Raw genomic sequence first — 10,628 nt, 5'->3', positions numbered from 1 at the left:
GTTTGCTTTTCAGAATGAAGGGAAAAAAAACCTGTCTCATTTTGGGACAGTGAAGACAAGGTGCCCTTTCATATGGAAGAATAACACATGGAGGGCTGGAATCAGCCAAACCTTCCAACACGACAGCTTTCTAAGGGTGCTCCCTCATAGTGTTGTTGCTCCAGAACAAAGAACTGAACACTCCTCTCCAAGAAGGGCTCAGGTACAGGGTAAGAAATGAGATTCTTTTATCCTTCTGATAACACATTCCTTGGTGCTCCCCTGAAATCCCCAGCATGAGCTGTATTCTTTTATGTGCTTAGTATCTGGAGATGAGCTCTGGACAACAGAATAAGTGTATGCATGTTCTGATGTGATTATTTCTGCCAGTGGTTAACAATTAAATTTGTTACTGAACGAGCAACCTTGCCGCATAATTAACTTGTGGATGAATGCCTAATTGTTACATGTATGTCCATGTGCACTTTTGTTGTTTTGTTTTTTTTTCTGGGGGGTGGGGGGGGGAGTGTTTTTGCACCTGCACTTTCATCCGTGTGAGCCTCAATGAGACCCCAGCAGCAACCCACTGATGTCAGCAGAAGTCTAGACAAAATGCAGTAATTTTCAAATACAAAAATTTTGCCTGGATAAATGACAAGTACAAATTCAGAGAATGGAAAGCAATCTTCCTTGGCAAAGGCATGAGGACAACCAGTTACATTTCGATTTCCAATAAATTAATTTTTAAAAATAGAAGAAGCAGGAGGGCTGGCATTACACTTCTATTTTAAGAATCCATTAGCAGTAGTTAATATTTACAAAAAAACTGAGAAAAACTAAGAGTGCAAGAGTCACATCTGGCTATTTTCTGGTAAAATCAATTAGTCTACTGATGCAAATGTTTAGGCCACTCAATACAAAAATCTTCATACTTCATTTTAGGAATATCGATTTCTTGTTTGCTATTCAAATAGTGTCTAGACTGACAGTCCCCAATTTTTCACTCATTTGTCCCCAAAAGAAAGAGAAGTGATATATTCCATCCACTCATGAAATCAACCAAGATGATATTAAATACTATGAGCTTTACATGATGAAGAGAAAGGAGACATAAGGTGAACTCTTGTTTTCCAGAGTTAAATGCAGATGATTTTTTAAGAGAATCCCTGTTCTATCATATTTCCTAAAGAAAGCTCCATTGGGCTTATTGCTGGTTTTGGATTACTTCACTAGAGAATACCCTGGACACACGGGCATAGCCAACATATATTGGGAAGAAATCCCCTACAACGCTGCTTTGACGACAACCTCCAATCACACCTACTGAGAATTGGTACAGCTACAAGTTATTTGTAAACTAAGATTTGTTTTTTTTCTTACAAATATATGACAGATGTTATCTGAGAAAATAACTAAAACCTCTAACACAGTATCTCAACATGTGAACATACAAATGGCACTTTGTGTTTGTTTCTGTGCTGCATTATTGTTCTCCAAGTAAAATTTCATTTTCACCTTATTGTTAACAGAATCCTATTAAGTTATTGCTGTGTAAAAGTATAGGAACATCCCATCAGTTCTAATTACAGGCACTTTCAGTTTCTGTTTCACCTTTAAAATAAATTTCAGGCTGTCTCACTGAAGTGTATGTGTATTTTAAATGTCAGAACTGTCCTGCTACAATGGATATTCTTAACGTGTTACTGCACCTAGAAGACTAAACTCCCCTGGAATAAGCAAAAAGCAGCTGCCTATTTCAGCTCTGCAACCTTTATTCAGGATCCACTGTAGTTGGGGAAATACAAGAAGAAATAAAATCATATGAGTGTTTGCCATTCCTGTACCTGCAGTTCGTTGTAAAATGCCAGAAGGAAAAAAGAAATCACAAACCGCCAAACCTTTCATATGGTTTTCATTTTGTTTAAGTGTTTTTTTCCTTTATTCAAAGACATTGAGCGCTGACATATTTGACACAGAAGGACTCAGTATAACTTTGCTATATCACACAACATCTGCAAAACAGCAAAGAAGTGGCCACTCCATTTTGCAGAGAAAACACGCTCTGATAAAACAGAACACTTTACTTCTCGTGTTTTGTGTTTAAGCTTTGCAAAGCATTATCCTAACAGTCTTCCCGATGAAAACTGAAGGTAAGAATTGTTTAGAAATGTATTTAATTTACGCTATTTAACACCCCTTGTAAAACTCTGAGTTTAAAAATACTTTTCCATTATCACATATATTACAGAATATTTTAACTGTTACAAGTATAGTAAAATACTTTCAAGTTACTTTGATTTCTAAAGATGCAGTATCCTTACAGTTACATTTTTACGCCAAAACCTGATTTATTGTGGAGAATTTAAGCCTTTTCAATCACGACTTCATAAGCATACATTACACAGCAACTGCTATGCTACAGCAAAACTGAAAATGCAACAATTTCTTTGTGCAATTCTCCTGTCACGTATCACAGGCAAAGGCATAACACAATAACATGAGCTGGTTTCTTAAGATAATATTTTCTATAACAGTGTTTACTTAAAATTCTTCCTTTTTTGTTTTTATTTTTTATTTTTCCTAAATTTTAATTTTGAATAAACTTGTTTATTACCTGCACATGGGTAGAGACACTTGGAAGTGCTGGGGTTCCTATGCATGAGTGTAAGGATGAGCATGTGCGAATTGCATGGATTTACTGAATGATCTTAAGACCTGACTGCTGTGGAAGACACAGTTTCATGCAATGACCTTTTCAAACCGAAATTCAAACTGAGAAGTAAGTGGGATATTATTAGTCACACTTTCTCTGATTTTGAGATATCCACCTTCAATAAAAGAGAAAGAGATTTTTTACATTAACCAGCATTTATCATCAGAAGATAAATTTATAAATGGAAACTAAAATACATTTTCAATGTGGCTAATGGAAAACGAGACTTATAATGACTGTTATTCTCATTATTAAGGGGAGAAAGGCTGTCCAGCTATTTGTCCATGCTCTGCACTGCAAGTTTACCCAAACATCAACATCACTGATGTAAGTTTCAACACTGTTAATTTTGTTATATGTTACTCCAGCAAATAATCATATATACAAGTCAGTCTAAATCTATTTAATTAATTATTTAAGCATGACAGAGAATAAGGAATACTGCATCTTCATCCCCAAGTAAAAACTTGTTGCAATGAGCCAATTTTACAGTGCTGAATATAAGGGGTGCTCAAAAAATAAAGACACAATTAAAAATTTTAAAAGTTCTGTATCAAAGCTGTTTGCTCATTACATTTTCCTAAAATGCTGGCTCCTGAGGTTTCCTGACAAATCAATTTAGAAATTTTGAAAAATATATGAAATCTGACACTTCATGGCATAATTTCCCTTGCAAGCTGTAACAAGCAATGTCACGGCATGGTGGACTGACATTTCTGTCTTTCTGAAGGAATGGGACACTGTACATTTGTGTATCCCAAGTGCTCAATTAAGATGCACCTACTGGCTCGTGTCAGGATGAGATCTGGTATTTCTGCATGCTACATATGATGTAAGACTTCCTCATAGCCATGAAACGTCATAGACCTGTAGTAGGGTACTAGGATTTTTGAGGAAACCACCCTGGAGCAATTGCCCACGGTTGTTGCATGAGCACAGAAACTTGGCAGGTCTGAACCACAGCCAGTAAGCGCAAAGACACACTGAGCACCTGCAGGGCATCAGCTCCACATTCAAACACCCCCATCCCATCACATTAACTTCTCTTAAAATACTTCTGAAGGGGAAAAAACCCAGAAAACAACCCCATGGAGTAACTGGGATCAAAGCCTGCAGGTGCTGGTATGAATGAACCACACTGTGTACTTGAAAGCCAGTGGTGGACTACTGCTGGTTGTGGAAGTCATCTGCAGGTAACGGCAGCATGAGAAGCCCTTGCACATGAGCTGGAAAGGTTGAGAATGTACTTCCTGCCTGTGAAATAACAAAATGTAGCACACGCTCCTTTACCTCTTGGCTTCATTCTCCTACCATTGCCACACTGTGCCTGTGTCCCTTGGCATTAGTGCTGCTTTAACCCTCTATCACTTTGGGGTTTATGGTTGCACTGCAACAGGGATTCTTTGAATAAAACCAGACCCTCTTTCTGTTGAGTGTTTCCAATGAATACAGTGACAGGCAATCAGCTGAAAAACCAGGGATTCACACAGAGCAGCCTTGGCGTTGGGAGATGAGCCTCTCCATGGTCTGTCATACCTATGCTCCTCCACAGGGCATTTCTAAGCTGAATGCTAAAATTTAGGGCCTCTCCGTTTCTCTTGTAGTACCTCTGTCTTCACTGACTACAGGGAAACCCTAAAGAGGAACACTGATCTCTCTCCCAGCTGCACCCTGCCTTTGAGAGTAACATCACATCTTCCTGTATGCTAACGGAATGCCCAGCAAGAGTATCTGCTCAAGCAAAGTTAATTTTCTATGAGAGAAAAAGAAAAATCACAGATCCCAAAAGGAATTCTGTATGCCATTGGTTCTTCAACTGAATTACTGCTATTCAAATAATTAGTTGGTAAGATATTCTTAGGCAGGAAAAAGAAATTATCAATGGAGTTCTACCTGACCTAAATGCCAACAATGACAGATGCATTTAAGGGGATGATACTGAAGTACACAAAAACCAGACCTCAGACATAATCCATGAAGCACCTCACACACGATACTCTGACAATCAGTTTTTAAAATCAACAGTAGTAATGCTGCTGGCAAAGACACAGTTCTGCTGTCTTTCAATGCCTCATGGTCTATCCAGAAGCCCTGCCCTGCCCCGTCCCTGATTTGGAGATGGATTCTAGAATGTCATCAAATTTGGTGGAAGTAGATCACTGACATGGTCAATGGGAATTGATAGAGGCATTTTTTTCCTCAACAGCTGTGAATAATTTGTGTTTAGTTTCTCTGCTGACCACTCAGCAGTGGGAAGCCTTAGCTTTAACAGTTTTAAGTTCTTTCAGAGCTAATAAATCATCCGTATTGGGGAATATTAAGGATATTTAAAGACAGTCAAACTCTAGAGTCTTGTGAATGCTATTATAAAGTATTATCCCAGTCATATTAATCCTCAATTAACTATAATTGCTTTTGTATCTGTATTGTTTGTGTTGTTTTTTCTGTGTCGTTTTTTCTTAAAGATTATCTTGATTTCAGAATCTCTCCAACATTACTACATTTACTTCAGGAATCTGGTATTAACTGTGATGGTCAAACATTTAAAAACTAACAAACGGCATCACAAATTTAATCTGTGCAATTCTTGAACAAAATATTCATAATTAAATGCATTGCAAAAGACCTTTATGTTTACATCTTTCATCTCTAAGCTGTGAAAATCTCAACACTTAGAAAATATTGCCAAGCCTCCCCTCTGTCAAATTTAGCTGAATAGGCAGATCCTTGTGAGGAAAGAAAACAGAAAAACATTGTTCTGTTTGCATGAATAACTGATGACTAAGAGTTTCTCTCTTTCCTACATAATTCAATTAATACAAATTGGTTTGCAATTATAGGGCTGTATGGGAATGATCAAGAATTTCTTTTTATTTAATCTGAAAAGGCTTGGATTGAAAATCCCAACAGAGGCAGCCACTGGTACCCATATAGAGGACCATTTATATCATACTAGACAGCTGGCAAAAACTTGTTATTCCCTACCTCCCAGGGAGAAATCTCATGTCTTGCAGAGCACCACTGCAGAAATATTTCTCTGTCCTACTTACAGTTCACCCACTACCTCCTCAACAATCAACTCTTTCCTTTATCTTTCCTGCTTTCCAGACACAAGTATTATGTTAAAGGAAATAAAAGTACTTAATTGTGGCACCTAGCAGGTCAGTGAAACTAGCAAAAAGATTAACTTAAATGCTCAAATCCTACAAGCTGTTTCCACATACCCCTCACTTCTGCTGGTGTGGAGTAAATTATTGTCTCAAGAGCCATTTTATTAATTATTGCTTTTTCTCTGCAAGAGATGCAGCCGTTTCTTCTCTGTTTTGTTTTGATGATACATTCAATTCCATTTCATGAATGGCTATACCACTAACCTTGGTACCAGCAAGTACAAGATCTGACTATTTCCTTGAGTTCAAATAATGGTTGTGGGGAAGAGGATACCTGCATGAAAGAAAACAGCACATTGAGAATTAGGGTAGTAGTTTTTAGGTGGAGTCTTTCTATACAAATCAGAAAATTAATCTAAGTAAGTCCATGGTAAGATACAGATACCTAATATGGTGTCTCAGCAGAGATGCTGCTGCCCTTTGCTTACTTTACAGACTTCAACAACAACAACAACAATGAAAGAAAAGAAGGAAAAAAAAAAAGAAAAAGGTTAAATGGCTGGTGTCCTCTAGGGCATAATGACAAATTGTGGTACGATATTAAAATGCCACCATCATTATTGCAGAAGTCTGACCAAGCAACCCTCCAGCTCCGGCAGCAGGACCTCTCCAGCAGAATCTTCTTGCCTACTCACACGCAGCTTGTCTGCAGCACAGCTCCGGTGCAGTGCTGACACCAGAGCTGGCCAGATGGTATTGAAAACAAGGGGAAAAGATGGCATAATACAGATCTAGTGGTCTTGCTCTCATCATCATCATCATCATCGTCGTCATCATCATCAGTTCGTGGTATCTATCCTCCAATCAGCAGTGATTTTTCAGGAACAAAATGTCTGGCAGCATGAGAAAACATACAAGCTATAAACATTTTTTGTCAAAGGATGCAGCATGTAAAATAATGCCCATTCCTGTAGCATCTCGGCTGCTATTTCCCAGGTGATTGTGATGACACTTTCAGGGGGTAGCCATGCTGAGGGGCAGACAGGGTTAACTTCAGATGGCAAGGAGAAGAGTGGCACTTCTTTTCCTGCTTTAAATTTCTGTTATTACTTTTGTTACAGACATCAGGGAAAGCCCTGCCTGTTAACACTGTAGTGGGGGATTCAGCCCTGCTGAATTCACTGTGGGTAGTTAAGAGACCCAGCTCTTAAGCTCGGCAGGAACAGGTAGCGTTTCTCAAACCAGCATGTGCCTGCGGCGGTGGAGCGCCAAGTGATCCGAGCGGGAGAAGCTGCGGTCACAGTCTGCACACTTGAATGGCTTCACTCCCGTGTGCTTGCGGTAATGCCTCGTCAGTTCATCGGATCGAGCAAACTTCCAGGTGCAGCCTTCCCAGGTACATTTGTAGGGTTTTTCTCCTGGGAGAAACAAAAGAAAGAGAGGAAGGGGTAAAAACAGGTTGTGACTTTCCCCTTGTTGCTATTAATCCCCACAATCCCCTGTGCACGCTTCCCATGAACATGCACTGCCTAGGGGTTGCTTTAGGCCAAATTACACAATTATGAGGTACTGGGTCTGCTGAATATAAGGAAAAGAGCCTTGAGATTTATCATTCCTGTGGCATTCACATGGCTAAGAAAATCAACAGGATTAAGGCAATAATATAGATCCTACCTTGCAGGGTTGATGTGAGGATTAACATCAGGACAGAAGGCTGTGTAATTATTCTCATGATTACCATACAAGTTTGCAACCCTCATCTTGTCAGGCTACACTTTCTCCCGAAATGACAAGATTACCTGGTATTTCTGCAATTTACCATGGGCTGACAGACTTCCCATTATTCTACAATGTTCATGAAGGTTTCTGATTATTTGTGTAAACAGCACTCAGAGACATTTCTTAGTAAGGTGGTAAAAATCAACTACAATTTCCCAATGAAACTTAAAAATTCAATCTGCAAAGCTTTCTCTTTACTTACTGCAGTTACCTTCAGTAAAATTAATTTTGCAGAAGGTGCTGCTAGGAATGGTGTGCAATTTTCAAATGTACTTAGCCATGGGACTTGTACAACACTGTTCATAAATACCCACTACTTTACTGAGCTCAGACTTGGGCTAATGTAGGTTTTTAGAAAATCCCACCATTTTGCTTTATATTTAAGGGTAAGAATGATGTTGTATCATGTCAGAGGAGAAGATTAATACAGCCAAACTGGATTTTGTACTTGCATAAAGCAAACCATTTAAAATCCCATTTTTACTGTGTTTTTAGGCTATACTTCTTAGTGACTTCTATCACTCACCTTCAGTGTCTATAGAAATGCTCTTGGCAGTTACCTTGATCCCACAGTTCAGCATAAACCAAAACTGAGGAAAGGAAACTGTGAGGTCCATACTTATCTTCTTCTTGTGTGTCTAAAATTTTACTTCCCCTTCTGAAACCAGCTAATCACAACCTGGACAACAAATGAGCATCTCTGCAACAACTGTTTCCTTTGCTAGACACAATCATTCTTCAGTTATTCATTATCTCATATAAATCATGAGCAGCTTGCAAGAAACTATTTCAATTATATGAACCAGTGATGCAACACTTGCTGTTTCGTAGGCAGAACCTCTCTCCTTGCATCTCTTCAAAAGTCAATAAATGCTCTGCAGAGAGCCCTTGGTTTCAAAAGAAAATTCCCAAGTAAGAGTATCATCATGAAGTTCAAACAGCCCTGAAAAATCCAGCTGAAATGGCCTTTGTAAGGAAACTGAGTGCTGTACAGACATCAGCATGACATGTCAGTGAGGTTGTCAGCAACATTTGAGCTCCTTGGGTTGGTACCTTCTGTGCACCATCTGGGCTGTGCTGCAGTTTTGATGTCAGATGGGTGTGGGAAACAGTTGCTGTGAGGAGAACCCAGCGATCAGGGCTCTGACCACAACCTGTAGTGGCACCAGCAGCAACTCAGCCTAGGTAATTTTGTACTCCCAAAACAAGCACAGAGCACCAAATAGTGCTCATTGCCAGAGGGTGGCCACAGTGTTGGCATCTCAAATCCAGCAGCTGCTGTGAGCTGGACAGGCAGCACAAGTTACACGGCAGATGGTGGGATGCACACTCTTGCCAATGACACAATGCTACAAAATGTGCTCAAATTCGTCACCAAACTGTTTTACATAGATATTCTTGCCACAAACAGTTGGTGCAGAGCACTGTACAAATATAGCAGTACCCCCATCCAACTTGGCAGGTTGATTCCAACACTCTTGTCACACCACATCAACATTTTCCAAGTGCAGCGCTTGTCCTGGCCATCCCTCAACACACTTTTAAACTCTTGTTCACCAGATACTACCCCGGCTGGCTTCTTTGACCACAGACACTTTCAGACAACAGATACTTCTTAGCCTCTGGATTCTTACTTAAAAGCATCTGAAGTTTTAAACATCTTCAGGGATGGACACTCAGCTACTTCACTGGACAACCAGGGTGAGGAATTTTTTCCTAACATCCAATCTCAACCTATCTTGAGGCCATTTCCTTTTGACCTATCACTTATTATCTGTGAGAGGAGGCTGACTCCCCGTTGCAACAACTTCCTTTCAGGTATGTGTAGAAGGCAAAAAAAAAAACCAACCTGACTCTCTCTTTCTCCAGGCTGAGGAACCCCACTTCTCTCAGCCATTCCTTCTAAGATTTGTGCCCACACCCTTCACCAGCTCCACTGCCCTTCTCTGGACACACTCCAGTAGCTCGATGTCCTTTTAGTGAGAAGGACAAAATTCAACACAGGATTTAAGGTGTGGCCTTACCAGTGACAAGTGCAGGGGCACAATCACTGCCCTGGTCCTGCTGGCCACACTATTGCTGATACAGGCTAGGATGTCACTGGCCTTCTTGGCCACCTGGGCACTGCTGGCTCATGTTCAGCAGCTGTTGATCAACACCTCCAGGTCCTTTGCTGCTGGGCAGCTTTCCAGCCTCTCTTCCCACACCCTGTGGCACTGCATGGGTTTGTTGTGACCCAAGTGCAGGATCCAGCACTTGGTGTTGTTGAATCCCATACAAGTGCCCTTGGCCCATGAATCCAGCCTGTCCAGATCCCTCTACAGAGCTTTCCTACCCTACAGCAGATCAACAATCCCAGCTTGGTGTCATCTGCAAACTTACTAAGGGTGCACTCAATCAATCCCCTTGTCTAGATCACTAATAATGATATTAAAGATATCCATAAAATCCTTCCCCTTGGTAGACAGAATTCTAGATCTTCCTTCCCTCAGCAGAAAACAGAAGCCAACACAGAAAGGAATGGTTTGCATGAGAAATACCAGAAACAGTTTTTTTAGTTCATCCATTAAAACAGTATCATTTCAGGTAAGAAATGAAAGTCAACTGATGGAAGGATGTGAGTGCAGATCACTCAGCTGGAGTTCCCATGTGTTTCTTCCAGTGTCCCTCCTCAGTGAGTCCTGCCTACCCAGCCCTCACAGAGTTATGTGAAAGAGACAGGACTGACCACATTCCTTGCAAGGTATTTACTCCACTGAAGGAGAATCACTCTTACAAGCTCAACCTAAGAGGATCTCTCTTGGTTTTCAATTAAATTTATACATTTAGTGTAAGAAAGAAAAAACAGCCAAAGGACCGTTAATGTGAAGACATTCACTCATATGCACCTTAAAAAGGTCACTGTAAAGACAACTGTGAAAGATACAATTGTTCATTAAGGTTAATCAATATTTTAGACAAGCCTTATTCTTAAGGAAAGAACAGTACTCCACTTTTCTCTTAAACAACTACATTATCTGTGCATGCTTGAGCGCTAGGAAAAGAAA

At 40.0% G+C, this 10,628-nt stretch overlaps 1 protein-coding gene across 3 annotated transcripts in view; it reads right to left on the bottom strand.

Moving 5' to 3' along the window:
• Window positions 1-494: 494 nt before the first annotated feature.
• KLF12 (KLF transcription factor 12) overlaps window positions 495-10,628 on the bottom strand; it is a 228,498-nt gene continuing 218,364 nt past the window's right edge. For all 3 annotated transcript variants that reach the window (XM_083854551.1, XM_083854553.1, XM_083854552.1), the window contains one exon: window positions 495-7,220. In XM_083854551.1, the coding sequence (XP_083710677.1) occupies window positions 7,039-7,220 (182 nt within the window). In that variant the 3' untranslated portion in view covers window positions 495-7,038. The remainder of the gene's footprint in view (window positions 7,221-10,628) is intronic.

This window comes from Zosterops lateralis (genome assembly GCF_965231275.1).
Source record: "Zosterops lateralis genome assembly, chromosome: 2".
NCBI lineage: Eukaryota > Metazoa > Chordata > Aves > Passeriformes > Zosteropidae > Zosterops > Zosterops lateralis.
Note: the sequence above shows the minus strand (reverse complement) of the source record. Positions and strands in the feature narration are given on the sequence as shown.